The sequence below is a fragment of the Talpa occidentalis genome, unplaced genomic scaffold, assembly GCF_014898055.3.
Source record: "Talpa occidentalis isolate TD23 unplaced genomic scaffold, MPIMG_talOcc4v2.1, whole genome shotgun sequence".
Classification (NCBI taxonomy): Eukaryota; Metazoa; Chordata; class Mammalia; order Eulipotyphla; family Talpidae; genus Talpa; species Talpa occidentalis.
This window is the reverse complement of record NW_026555331.1, coordinates 115,403,344-115,417,945: the sequence shown is the minus strand read 5'-3', so window position 1 is coordinate 115,417,945 and position 14,602 is coordinate 115,403,344. Positions and strand designations below refer to the sequence as shown.

Below are 14,602 nucleotides of genomic sequence, written 5' to 3'. Positions count from 1 at the left end.
GAAAGACAATGTGTTTTTGAAACTAGAAAGACATTAGAATAGCTTATGAAAAGGGAAAGATATTAGAAACATAATGTAAGGATATAACTGGAGTTCTAAAAAAGCCAACATCTCTCAAGCATAGGGAGTTGGAGTTCTATTTTCTCAAAGTGTGTCCATCATAGTACTGCCAGGGCTGTCCTGCTCACACACATCTCCACCGTCCTGTCCCAGGCAAAAATCTCTGACCAAGAAGCAAATGACAGCATCAGCACTGGCAACAGCAACCTCAGTTTAGGGTAGTACAATTAATTTCTTTTTTTTTTTTAAGTTTTTTTTATTATTTATTTATACAAGAACCGGGTACAGGCCGGATGTGTGGCAGGGTGAGAGGATTCACCAGAGACAGAGTGGGGAACAGAACAGGCAGACTGACTGAAATACACTGCTGAGGGGAGCAGTGTGCCAGACAGGAAAGGTTTGCCGTGCCATGTGGGTTGCTCCACTGCCAGTGGCACTGCAGAGGCTGTGTACAGCTTCACAACACTGTGTCCAGCCCCCTGCACCACCAGGGAGGCCCTACAATTACTTTCGTAATGAGTGTCATATAGCTTTGGTCAGATTTAAAGATCAATTTAGAGATGATAAGTATACAAAACTCACAATATTAATGTTTTTCTGTTAAACTTGGATATTATTTATAGGTGTATACTTAAAGTGGTTTAAAATTTACAAGAATTCAAACTATATTTGTATTCCCAATTCAATGAAGTTAATTGTATGATCAATTTTAGAATCAAAATGATTAAAGTTACATAAAGTATAAAAAATTGACAGACATAAGAAAAAGAATTTGAGAATCATATTTATATATTATATTTAGAAAATATTTAAATTTTTTAGAGAGGGTTTCAAAAATGTATGGTTTAATATAAATATATAAAATTTATATTAAATATAGAAATGTATGGCTTAAAATAAGAAAGTATCAACTATGTTGTAACCTAAGGAAGTTAAATTTCACCTTGAGTTAACTGACTCACTTTTTTAAAAAGTTAAGATGAATTTTTTTCACACCAGAATTAGAAATAGAATAATGAGATTTAAATTGAACTGAAAGTCTTTAAAGAAACAAAGTTTCAAAAATGTCCTGTAACAAGCTATTTTTCATTTCCAAAAAGACAAGTAACTGTACATAGTTGTTCTTTGTTTTTGTTTTTTTTTTTTTTGGTTCACAAAATCCACTATGGATGCTTAAAAAAAAAAATCCAGGTTGGGCCTCCCTGGTGGCACAAGGGGTTAAGATGCAAGCTATGAAGCTCTCCATAGCCACTGCAGCGTGAGTTCAATCCCTGGCCAGGGAGCGACCCACATGGTGCAGCAGACCTCTCCTGACTCACCTGCTGCTTGCCTCAGCAGTGTATTTCAGTCAGTCTGCCTGCTCTGTTTCCCATTCTGTCTCTGGTGAATCCTCTCACTTCCCCACACCTCTGGCCTTTACCCCAGTTCTTGTATGTATAAATAAGTAAAATCTTTTTTAAAAAATTCAGGTTTTCCACAAAGGAATTCACTCTTAAAGTATATACATTATACATTAGAGAAATACAGATCAAGTGAGTGAGCAGGAGGGGGTAGAGGAGAGACAGTCACTGTGGTAGAGTATTAATAACTGGTGAATCAGGCTATTATCAATAGCATATAGGTGTAAATATTGCTCCTCTTTTCAATTTTTCTTTATATTTGAAAGTTTTCAATATCAGCTAAAAAAGTCTTATTTGTTGAATTCATCCCACATATTTAATACATGCTAAATGAGAGGTGTGATGAGGAAAATTACATAAAAATTAAAAAATAAAAGAAAAAAGTTGCTTTATATCTGGACTTAAAATATAATTTGTTAGAGGAAAATTGTAACAGAATTCTTATATAAACTTGTTCTTATTTAATCAAATTCTTGGGGAACAGAAAGGGAAGGGAGCAAAATTAATTTATTATTTTGATTAGTATTTTCTTCACCAGGAATTTTGCATTTATATGTGGAGAAATAGCACGTTGAGACAAAATACATTCAGTAGTTAGGGATTTGAACCATATATTTGATTCAGTTTGCACAATTTGAATATAGACAGAAGAATCATGTTAATTCATTAAATGGCCTAGGGGGATTGCCAACTCTATGACAGAAATGAAGGAGCTGACACATAAAGGAGTTAATTGACTTTCTGAACACCAGAGTAAGGATTTTTCTGAAATGTTTTTGCTTTTAATCATTATAAGTTGATTATTTTCCATCAAAAAGATAAAGACCATTTTGTAAAGTTATTCTAAACATTTTCTAATATGACTTGAACTGAGAGGTATCACAGGCTCAAAGAATATGTTTATTAAAAAATCATGATAGCTTTCTTGCTTAAATGTTAAATATTTAAAACTTTAGGATATTTAAAAAATTCTGAAATATTTCTAAGACTGATATCTATATTATTATTGTTGCTATTATTATTAGAAAATAATCTTTATAGTAGTTCACATCCATTTTTCTGCACTTACCCAATATGGAATACAGTTTCAAAGTTTACTTGCTTTAATCAATGCTATAAACTTAACAAACAAGTACTCTCAGAGGCCACTAGATGGCAACCCCATGATACCAAATAATGCCATATCCAGGGCAGATAATCTACACAAAGAAAATGATACATTACTAATTTTATTTAATTTCCCTTTTTGTAACCAGATAGAAGAAAATCATTTGTGAACAATTCAAGAAACACAATCTGAACTATATGACTTAAACTTCAAAGATGCTAAATAGGTGTTATAAACTATAAGGTACCAAAACTGAACCAAATGTGTTTCTGTTGGAAACATTTTCCTCAGAAGGGAAAGATTCTCCTTTCATATATTATTTTCATTTTGAAGAAAAATATATATAGCAACAGATAAAAATGATGTTTAGCAAAATGCTTTCCTTAGAAAAAAGAAAGATAAAACATTAATGAAAAATAATACATTAGAATAAAACTGTAGGCAAAAATGCTACTTACTAGTAGTTAAGTGAGCAAAAATACTGAGCATTGTATTAATTGCCACTATTTACAGTAAATACATCATTTCTGACTAAAATTTATTTATTATTATTATTTTTTAAAAGCTTGGTTTATTTTCTTTTTTTTTTTTTTAAATTTATACAAGCACTGGGTACAGTCAGAAGCGCAGGAGGGTGAGAGAATTCAACAGAGCCAGAGGGGAGAACAGAGCAGGCAGAGTGACGAAGTACACTGTTGAGGGGAGCAGGAGGCCAGACAGGAGAGGTCTGCGCACCATGTGGGACCCTCACCGGGTGGCCAGGGATCCAACAGGCACTGCAGAGGCTGAGGGGAGCTTCGCAACCCAGCGCTCAACTGCTGCGCCACCGGGGAGGCCCTCTGACTAAAATTTAATGTTAAAATTAAAACTATTTGGTATAGTTAGACAAAATTAGTGAGTGAATATTTTACTATTTTACAGAATGCAAAAAATAGCTGGATAAATCATGTTTTCATGGATTGAAAAAACTTTCACACACAGAATAAAATATGTTTTAGAGTTTCAATGATAAGAGCAGAACTGAGTTTTTAGCTTTCTCTGTCTTTAGAGATACGATATTTCATAAATTTATTTTATCTTAACCATAAATTTAGCTGGTATCTAAGCTATTTTGATATTCTGAATATAAAATAAGCAACTTGATTTTTATTATTTTTCACTCTTATTTTATGGTTTCTGATGGAAATTGATGTTTATTGATTTTAGTTGATCAGGTGTGGTTATAATTCAAAAGTAAAAAAGCACATCTGCATGGTATTTTGAAGGTAAACGCAACTTAGTATTATAATCAACAATATTCTCCATGTACAGATCAAAGAATAGTGGAAATGGTTCTGTTTGGGGAAGATGGGAAACTAAGCTCTCAGCCTGGAATCTGTTGCTTGACATGGGCAAAACTGTACTATTGCTCTTCGTCTTGGTTGTCTGGAGAATCAGAGAGCCCTATGTGTGATTTCTGGAGTCTGTCAAACTTATATGTTCTCTCTGCTGCACATTTGCCTAGAATTGTTAGTTATTTCCATTTTTTTGGCTATTTCATTATTCCATGAAACTTTCAGTAATTTTTGAGCAAACTTTTGTTAGTTTAGTAGTCATAGTACCACCACAGTCCTCATACCTATTTGTAACATATTGTTCATCCTACCATGTTAACAGACTCTGTGTGCACTTGGCTTTATGCCTCACTACAGTGTAGGCTTTTTGAAGTGTCCAATATGTTCTTTTGTCTGAAATACAGAAAATGCTCAATAGACATGTGTTGAGTCAATGGATGGTATATTGAATAAGTGAATAAATCAAAAACTCTAGATATTTAAAAGGAAAAAAAACTATATAAGATAGCAAGAAAAACTTAGAATATGACTGATCTTTCAAAACTGCTTCTGGGAAAAAATACAAAAAAAGGAAAAACTGTTAGGCATTTACATGAATAGGAGAGTTCCTTGGATTTTTGCTGCTTAAGAAGCCTAGGTTATTTAATAATTTTAATTAATGAACACGGAGACTATTTTCTTCTAGAATTTGTCTCCGAACAATGACTACATCTACACTAAAATGCTTATATGAAAGAAAATATAACAATCATTGGAATTGTGGCAATATACAAAAATAAAATCCATTGTAGGGCCTCCCCCATGGCGCAGCGGTTGAGCGCTGGGTTGCGAAGCTGCCCGCAGCCTCTGCAGCACAGGTTCGATCCCCGGCCACCAGGTGAGTGTCCCACATGGTGTGCAGACCTCTCCTGCCTCGCCTGCTGCTCCCCTTAGCAGTGTACTTCCTCAGTCTGCCTGCTCTGCTCTCCGCTCTGGCTCTGGTGAATTCTCTCACCCTCCCACGCTTCTGACTGTACCCAGTGCTTTTATAAATAAATAAATCCTTAAAATTTTTTTTTTTAAAATCCATTATAAATAATTATAAGTTTAAATGCATAACTTAAACAGTTTTCTACATACTTTTTTAGAATACAACTCTTTTATTTAACATACTGCATTGCCTTAATAGTGTATGGAATATTATTAAGAACTTTGAATTGTGTATTAATTTATTTGAGCTTTTATTCACTATTTTGGAAATACAGATTTTAATCATTAAATCAAGAAAAAATTCACATTAGCTTTCTATGCTGTTCATATCTTCTTAAGTTTCACCCAAGCATTTCTCCTATTTATATTGCAAATGTCTACAAATCTAAAAATGTCAGATATATTTTCTTCATGGAAAGCACATGGCAATAGACTGATTAAACTGTCTCATTTTACAACTGAAATGTATTATTTTGTTAGAAAATTATTCTACTATGATGCACTATTGGGTAAAATGACTATGACATGCACAAGTGGAAATAGAAATAAAATGCACTTGGGAGGATGAGGATAGATAAGAATGACTGATGTATTTTAACTTCCAATTCAGACTGAGGATGCTGACAGAAACTAGGAAGACAGTATTGTTTTAATAGTTTTGCAGTTGTCATTTGGGCTTTTTTTCTTTCCTTGGGATACTGATATGTAACTTCACATTAGTTTCAGGGACATAACATGATTTTCCATTTGCATATATTGTGAAATGAACACCACAATAATCTAGATAACATCCGTCACCATTATGTTTGGGCTTTTTGTTTTTACTTTGGCATAGAGTTAGTATTAACTATCAACATTAAGAAGGAGGATTCTAAGTCATGAGGGAAACACAAAAACATATTTTGAATCTTTACATGTGTATTTTCTGGACTCGGGCAATACCCTGAGTTTTCTAGGTGGTAAACCAGTGACATTATTACCAGCATTATCAACCAGATTACCAAAGGAAAGATTATCAATGGGGAATTGGAGAGTAAGAATTTTAATTATTTTTTTGTTTGCCGTGAGGAAATCATAAGCAACGAATTCAAATAGCTCCCAGGAGACTAACAACTATGGACAGAAAAAACAGTAAGCATGTGGATATCTGGCATTTTGCCAAATGTGAGAGCACAGCAATCTTGGAAAAGAAATGACAGATTAGAGACAGGAATGTGGTAAGGGACTAACTTTACATCCATGTTGGGATGAACTCAAGAGACAAGCCAGCACATTCACTTTTATATTCATAGAGGTTATAATAATAAAGACATATATTTTACCTTTTGGTAGATATTTCCATTTATTTTCCTAATATTTATTAAGTTCTAATTTGTGCCAGAATGATTTCATTCATATTCTACCCTGAGTATAAGTATAGTTAATTAAAAGGAAACATTTATTTATAAAAAAAAAATGAATGCTATTAAGTGCTTGAAAAAAAATCACTTAAATTTTCCCTGTGTGTATTCCGACTTCCTCTTATTCAATCAGCTTTGACCTTTAATTCACAGAATCCATAATGAGGAGATATATTCACAAAGGTCTCATTATTATGAATGATTGCTCATGAAGATAATTTCTGGAGCTATAAGTTATTATAGTTTTATTTGCTAAAAATTAGTAACATAAGACCAAAAAGAAAGAAATTTTAGTGACTATAAAATTTGTGGTTGTTTGTTGAAATGCAGTTTAGTAAGTCTTTAACTTGAGAAGTATTCCAACAACAAAGCTAACTCTTTCAAAATAAATGTGAAAAGATACATGGCAGAGCAGAGTGGTTTACCCCCAAACACTAGAAACATGTAATGTGTGCCAGAGCATAGTGTAGGCACTTCTAGAATGGCAGGTATTAAGTTACACTTGGAACTGGTAATACAAGTCTAGGGCAGAATGAAATGTTAAAAAATGGCAATAGAATTGAGAGGGCAAAAGTTAAGGGGAATCCAGGTTACTGAAGCAACATAAGGAGAATATTGCAATATTACATAAAGCATAAATGATGAAAATGTTCCTTCCTGGTCAAAATAACATAACAAAATAAACTATTTCCTGGATATTGATTTGGCCAGTCACCAAACATATTAATTTAGTGGCAAGATAAGTACTAAAAATCTTTGAGTGACTTGAGAGGTATAGACGAGTAGTACAGTAATTTATTTTACTAAATAATTCATTGTTTTGACAAACTTTTTAAAATCAGGTTGTAAAGTTTTCTATTATTCAGACAGTTACTAAAGACCACTTTTAATACAGTGTCAGTAATCACATTAGGGGGAAAATGTGGCTAAACGTGTACTTGTGATATGTACTTATATGCCACCAAGACAAATTATGTCAATACAAAATGTCACTTGAAGAGCAGCCCTGAATAATGCATGGCTCCATTTTGATTGTTTTTTGAACATACAGAAAATAGCTTATCAAGGAGCTTGTTTTTACTCCTTAATCCTGTTTCACATAGAATCATTATAATTTATTAACAATTCATTTCTAAAGTAAATAATCAACATAACAACACTGTGTTTACTAACTTGCTTTGCACCCTGGTATATAATCATTATTTAGTTTTTAGTATTTTTTAACCTATATGCTCTCTTAAGTCAACTGAATTAAGGTAACTGAAATAAAAAGTGTATCTAAAGTAAAGAAATTAAAAGACACTTTCTGATTTGCAGTTTTTTCCTTTGGAGGCCTTGATAGTTTTAAGAGTGTTGTCACAAATTCAACTCTTCATCATGAAAGAACATCTCAATGTGAAGAAGCATTAAATGTTAAGTGTCAGCTGTAACTAACAAGGAAACCAGGAAGGAACAATGATCTTAAAGATGGTCATCTTTTTTGTCAGAATTTTGTTCTAACCTATCAGCAGAGAACATATGTGGTCATAAAATACTACATTAATGCATTTTCCCCTGTTCTAGTAAGCTACCTTGAGCTTGCCAAATTCCAACTCAGGTAGCTCTACTTTTCTCCAGTCAGAATTCCTGCTGCTTTTTCAATTGGGTGAGTTATTTCTACTTCCTCTCTTCTAAAGGAGTTGCTTGCTCACATTGGCTATCAGGTTTCCAGCCCAGTGGCTGCCACATATCCACAGTGAGTGAATGATCTCTCAAAGGTACTTTGGGATGAAAGCTAGTGGACAAATGTGAAGAATTGTATTTTCATTTCTTCTCTTTGGAGGGATTATCCTATAACTTTTGTGTTTGGCTTGGAGGGCCCTTATGATTTGATTTCTCTTCTGAATAAGCGAAACCACCACCCAGATGGCAAGCACTTCACATTTCAGCACGGTGTAATTTGATTTGGAAGTTCAATGAAACTCACTTAGAAATGTCCCTCCAGTAATATTTCCCCTCTTCAAAAATTCAGTTTTAAATTCCTGGTTTCATGCATAAACAAGCTCCAGGGAGGTTGAGTGGTGAGTGGCAGGCTGGCTAAGATATATTTAACCATTTAAATGAAATGTTAAAAATAAATGGTGTTCTCTTCTAATCTTGTTAGTAATTCACTCTTGATGTAGGCTTTACTGTGTAATTTTTTACTTTAAATGCTATTTATAATATTCTTATGAATAATATCTCAAAACTTATTCTTTGGTTTCTGGCCTAGGAACCACAGTGAGCAATCCAGTCAGTCAATATTAATTTTCTATGTAAGGTATTGTGTGGTAAAAGAAAGATGATGAGAAAATTCCTTCCAGACTTAATCAAATCTCCACTCTAGGAAGTTACAATAATCACTAAAAACATTTTAAAAAATTTTATGAGCCTAACAAATGTGTGCATTTTAATTCATGTGCTACTAATTTACTGAGTATTTCTAACACTTATGATGGCTGTGTTATTCTAAACTTAGTTTTCACTTAGTCTGCACACACACAGGTTAGCACATGAACTTAAGATACTTTAAAGTAATATTTTTCTTTAAAATTTTATTCCTGGGCCTCCCCGGTGGCGCAGTGGTTGAGCGCTGGGTTGCGAAGCTGCCCGCAGCCTCTGCAGCGCCAGTTCGATCCCCGGCTGCTCCCCGGCCACCAGCAGAGGGTCCCACATGGCGCGCAGACCTCTCCTGCCGCCCGCTGCTCCCCTCAGCAGTGTACTTCCGTCCTTCTGCCTGCTCTGCTCCCCGCTCTTGCTCTGGTGACTTCTCTCGCCCTCCCGCGCTTCTAACTGTACCCAGTGCTTGTATAAATAAATAAATAAAAATAAATAAATAAATCTTAAAAAAAATAAAATAAAATAAAATTTTTTTCCTTAAAACTATTACATCTAATTGTTTAAGTCACTGAAGGTCTGAATGACTAATTGAAATCCTCATCTTACAGACCTTTTAAATGATGAAGCTGAAGTAAATTAAAATTTTTCTATTAATACAACAAAAGATATTTTCTCTACCAATATATCTACATATCTAAAGATATATATTTATATTGATATTTATATAACACACACACACACTTATTTGGACCTGAGTTACCATGAGTGGGATGGAGGATTTTGGAGAATGGGATGCGAGACCCATCACAATCAACTGTCTAGAATATATTATCGAACAAATAGTATCTAAAATACACAAGAACATCGGTATCAGCTATAAATCTAGCATAAGGTATATTGATTTATCCTCAGTGAGTAATTTTAAGTTTGAACCATGAATTTAGAGTAGGATGTCTCCACATGTTATTTATATTTTCTATTTTTATGCAAACAGGATGGCTTAATGTTATTAATAGCCTATAACTCTAGTGTTTCAAATGTAATAATAGAAACTTGTACATCTGTACCATGCTTGTATCACAACCCCTCAACACTGAGAAAGCAGACTGATGCCTAATTGCCCCTATCCTACATGTCAGGGATTGCTCTCTTCAATCTTATGCTTGGGAACTTACCCATAAGTCTGTATCACAGTGCTAGAATACTTTGACAAGTGTGCCATTTTTAACACCAAATAGTATAAAAAAGTATTTTACTGTTTCTTAAGGGAGGTTGTCAAGTACCTTATCTAATTAAATTGAATCAAATTGAAACCTAGGTCAGACATAGTCAGCTTATTCTATTGTTCCAAGATGAACACCTAGTGGTAGTTTGAGAAGTTAACTTCCATAGTTTACATTCAAGATTAGCAGGAATTTAGACAATTATGAAGTTCTTAACTGAGAAGACTTTCTGCTGAATTCTTCTGAACACAGAGGAAGACACCAAGAAGAGAATAAAGATTCTCCTAAATCACAAAGTAATTAAAACATAGAGAATTAACATATAGAAAAAGAGATTAATTTATCTGGCTAAGTTTTATAAAATACTCATATAACTGTATTTTGTGCAATAAATGACATAATAAAAATGAATGTCTTACATCAGGCATTAGGTGACACTGGTGCTTTCAGAATGTGACAAACATACTTGATAGCAGCTGCACTTATTTTAGAATCAAAATGGCTCAGGTTAGTATGTCTTACAATTTATATTATTGGCCCCAGAACCAACTAATAGATATGACAAGGCAATATATACACAGAAATACCCAGGGAATCTAACTGAAGTTTCAAAATCAATATAACTACCACCAGAAGTCTGTGAGAAGGATAATTACCAATTAATGTGGAGACAAAAGAGGAGCTGGGATCAAAAGGGCATCTTCCTCTTCCTCGCTCAGATCTGTGCGATTCCAGATGAAATAGGGGATCCTTGAAAGAAAACCAGAAAAGGCATTAGGCATTTGCCAACTTTAGTAAGAATTTAATTGCTCATGTAGAAACATGAAATTCTTATTACTTATAAATTAGGTACTGTATGTAGGGCAATAGTAACCTCATGTTATTCAAGAACAAAATGGATTTTATAACTCCATGGGTTTTTAAGGACCTTTATTAGTTTTCTCACTCATCCCAAAATGTATGGCTGTGATGAAATGAAAGAAATTAGCAGTTTTTAACACTTGATCAGACAGTTTCATTATTCTTACATGCATCAGTTAAATTTTACAAAAGGAATAGAAGCTTGCTGAAAAAAGGTATTAAAAAGGTATTAAAAAGTGATAAATATGGAAATGGGTTTTCATTCCACAAAGGTATTAGCAAATTTTTATTAGTATATAAAAGAAAATAACATTTTCTATCAATAATTCAGAATATTTATTCCTAATCATTTTTATTTTCATCATATATCCTTTCAATAGACATCTAATAATCATTTGGAGGAAGATTACTACATCAATAATTACTTGAATTTATATGCTTAAATAAATGTCATATGATGAACAATATTTCTTTCTGGTTTCACATAAGTCAGATATTGAAAATAAGTATTTCCATGAAAAACTACCACTTTCTTGGTTCCTGTTGGAAGCAAAGAATTGCAAAACTTTTCTCTCAATGATCTCATATTTCAAAATGCTCATTAATGGACAGTTTTATAACTAATTTCAATTAATGTGTCATACCTGATTTGAATAAGAGAAAATCAGTTTGGAAAAGTGACAATTAAAATCAATATTGAAAGTTTTGTAGGAAATAAACTATTATGCAACAGAACATTTCTGATACTGCTCTCTGTGGCATTAATGAGTAGCCCTTCCCATTTGTGAATCATGAAACTAAAATCTTAAAAAGGCCAGAGTAACCACTGAGATCTGCAAGCATTTCTCTTGAACTGATTTTGACATTCCATCCACCTCAATTACTTCATCTTATCTGTTCTATCCTTATTTGCCTTTCTTTCTCTTCCTCATATCCTAAAATTGCCATTCTAGTGGTGCTCAAAACCTTTTGTGTAAAAGCATATTTCACCTGACTCCTAATGTCCTCTAGTCTTATTCCTAAAATTAAATCATAGCCTATAGAACAAATGTGGCCTTCTGATACAGAGGTGTGGTTGAACTGATATTTTAAACCAAAAAGAAAGTTTTACCTATTTAGATACCACACAATATTAAGAGAGCAAGACTGCCGATGAATAATATGAAAATTATTTGTGTTAACTTCCTACAAATCAGAAATTTGCAATGAGACCTGAAGAAAATAAATGTTCAAATAAGACAGAATTATTGGTTTGTTCAGCTAACACACTGAAGGGGTTTCATCTAAATTTGCAAACACACTGAAAGCATCATGTGAAGGAAGAAGTGATCAAGTCTCTCAGAACATAATACTTATTTGCCTCTTTAGTCACTGACACTTGAAAAATCAGGTAGGGTCTACATATTTTATTGTAATCATTTAACTTTAAGCTGTCAAGTCAATGCCAGAGTAACTAAGAACATGAAATTATCTTTCACTTACTAAAGCAATGTTTTATGACATTGTGAAAAATGATAACAAATGTGAACTGTAAGAATTCTAAAAACAAGAGAATTTCAGAATTAGAAGAACTCCTAAGTTACATGAAGGAAACAAACTTTTTTAGAAAAGTCACATTTTTATAAGCCTAAATTATAAACTATACTCCTGTGGCTATTTGTTGATTTGTGAATTTCAGCTTGTGTCCAACGTATCAAGGATCTGACACATCAGTGTCTTCGACTTTTAAGGGAAGTTGATTCAATGTATTCACTATTATGAATCTGTAGTCACAAAAAAAGCTTATATAATCTTAACATTTGAGAATAATTAAGGAAAAACCAGAATCATTCTGGAATTAATGAGGCACAATTCTGTGCAATATATAAATCTATTTGACTTGTAAAATAACTATAATTTTATGAAAACTCAAATCTGACACTGAGAATGCATGAATATTGAATATTAAGTACTCATATATTCTCAATGACCTATATCTCAGGTACAAATTAATATGCACCTGATAAAATTCTCACCTTTGTCCAGAAGACTGCAAATATCTACATGTCTTTTATTGGTTAATGGCTACAACTAGCTCAACAAATAGTTATTTAAAGTAATTAAGTGCTCAAGGACAGAAGAGTAGATGAGGAGGATGTGGTACATATACACACAACGGAGTGCTACTCTTTCCATTTGAGACAACATGAGGTAATTATGCTAAGTCAAATAATCTAAAATGAGAAAGACAATATGAGATGGTTTCACTCACATATAGAATAAGAGAAACAAAACAGTCAGACAAAACAAAACCTTTGCATCTGACTGTAAAACTGAAATGTCTTTTTTTTTTAAATATCCAAAGGACAAGTTTGTGATAAAAAAAAAAAGGAATGTAAAAGATGTTTGCACAGACACCGAGGGTAGAAAGAGGTGCCTGAAATAATCTAATTTTCACGGGAATGGGACTTTATGTGTGTGATTCAATTAAGGACCTCCAGATAGACAGATTACCCTGAATTATGCAGTTGCAGGTAGGATTTTAAATGAGCAACTTTAAATATCGGTACTTCCTGTATCTTCAATATGGTGTACTCACAGTCTGATTATTTCTTACTTGGGTTTATCACTATGTTTACAATAATAATGCCCATATAATACAGATTCAGCACACACATTTTCACCCTCAGGAATCCTGATCTCAAACTTTTACCTACACTAGCAAATTCCTTTCCTTTATTTTGTGTCTTCCTTAGCACATAAAAATCCCCCTCATACCAGTTTACTTATCCGCATTACAAATATCTGCATGTTTAGTTGGAAAAGAGAATAACACTAATCTTTGACCCCCCGTATCAACTGAAATATCTGGCACATAATAAATGCACAGCTATGTATGTTATTTGAATAAATATTACCTTTCCAGAAACAAATTGTCTTCTTATCTCCCTTCTGTGTGACCCTTACCTATTTTCTTATAGATGTCAAACAACTTAAAAATATAGCTGCAGTTAAGAATCTTGATTTAAAACTAGACAATATGTACAAGTTATTATACTATGCAATGTCATGCATGTTTTCTTTGCATTGTTTATATCACTATAACAACATCATGGTTCTATGTTTTCTAAATTTTGATTGATACCATCTTTGGTTTCACTGATTACATTGCTGAAACAACTAAAGGAAGAATAGATATGTTCTTAGTTCCAGCAGCTAATCAGCAAAAATATATTTTTTACATATACTTTTTAAAATTTATCATGAACTCTCACTTGGATTAATGTATTAAACATTAGGATGAAAATAACAATTTAATCTCATGACAGTTATTAAAAATAAGTGTTGAAGACTTATGAAGATGACTTATTTTATCTCCAAATACCTTACTAATGACAATGTAATTTGAAATATTGATAACATAGGTGTGACATGCAAATACAATCATTTGTTACTTAAGGCTTCCCTCTTTCCACATGACTGCTTTTTTTTTTTAATGAGTAAAAGGTATTCTCTTGTCATTGGTGTATAGTCATGAAACTTCAATATTGAATTCACAATAAAGACTGACTTAATTTTTACCAAATAACTGACTTTACAGTTGTTTTTAGTAATTTAGTTGACCTCTGTTCCATGAATTTAGAGGAGAGACTTTCTTTACTTTGTTAAACTATATATGACAGAAAGATACACTGATCCAATTCATCTTGATTCCACAGTACACAATATATTTACAACTTCATATAACCTAGATTTGGAAGTTTTTATTTTATTTTTTATTTTTTAGGTTTTCTTTAAAAAGAAGTAAAAAGAAAGAAAATATACCACATAGCATGTATTACTGATCTCATGATGGGAAGCAAACAAATTCCAATTTTTCTTCTTCTGTTTTGCTACATCAAGCTAAATT

The 14,602-nt window shown here is 32.8% G+C and overlaps 1 protein-coding gene across 4 annotated transcripts in view; it reads right to left on the bottom strand.

The window, feature by feature from the left end:
- Positions 1-14,602, bottom strand: part of SEMA3E (semaphorin 3E) — a 391,299-nt gene that overhangs the window by 37,683 nt on the left and 339,014 nt on the right. For all 4 annotated transcript variants that reach the window (XM_054692488.1, XM_037510801.2, XM_054692490.1 and 1 more), the window contains one exon: positions 10,509-10,602. In XM_054692488.1, the coding sequence (XP_054548463.1) occupies positions 10,509-10,602 (94 nt within the window). The remainder of the gene's footprint in view (positions 1-10,508; positions 10,603-14,602) is intronic.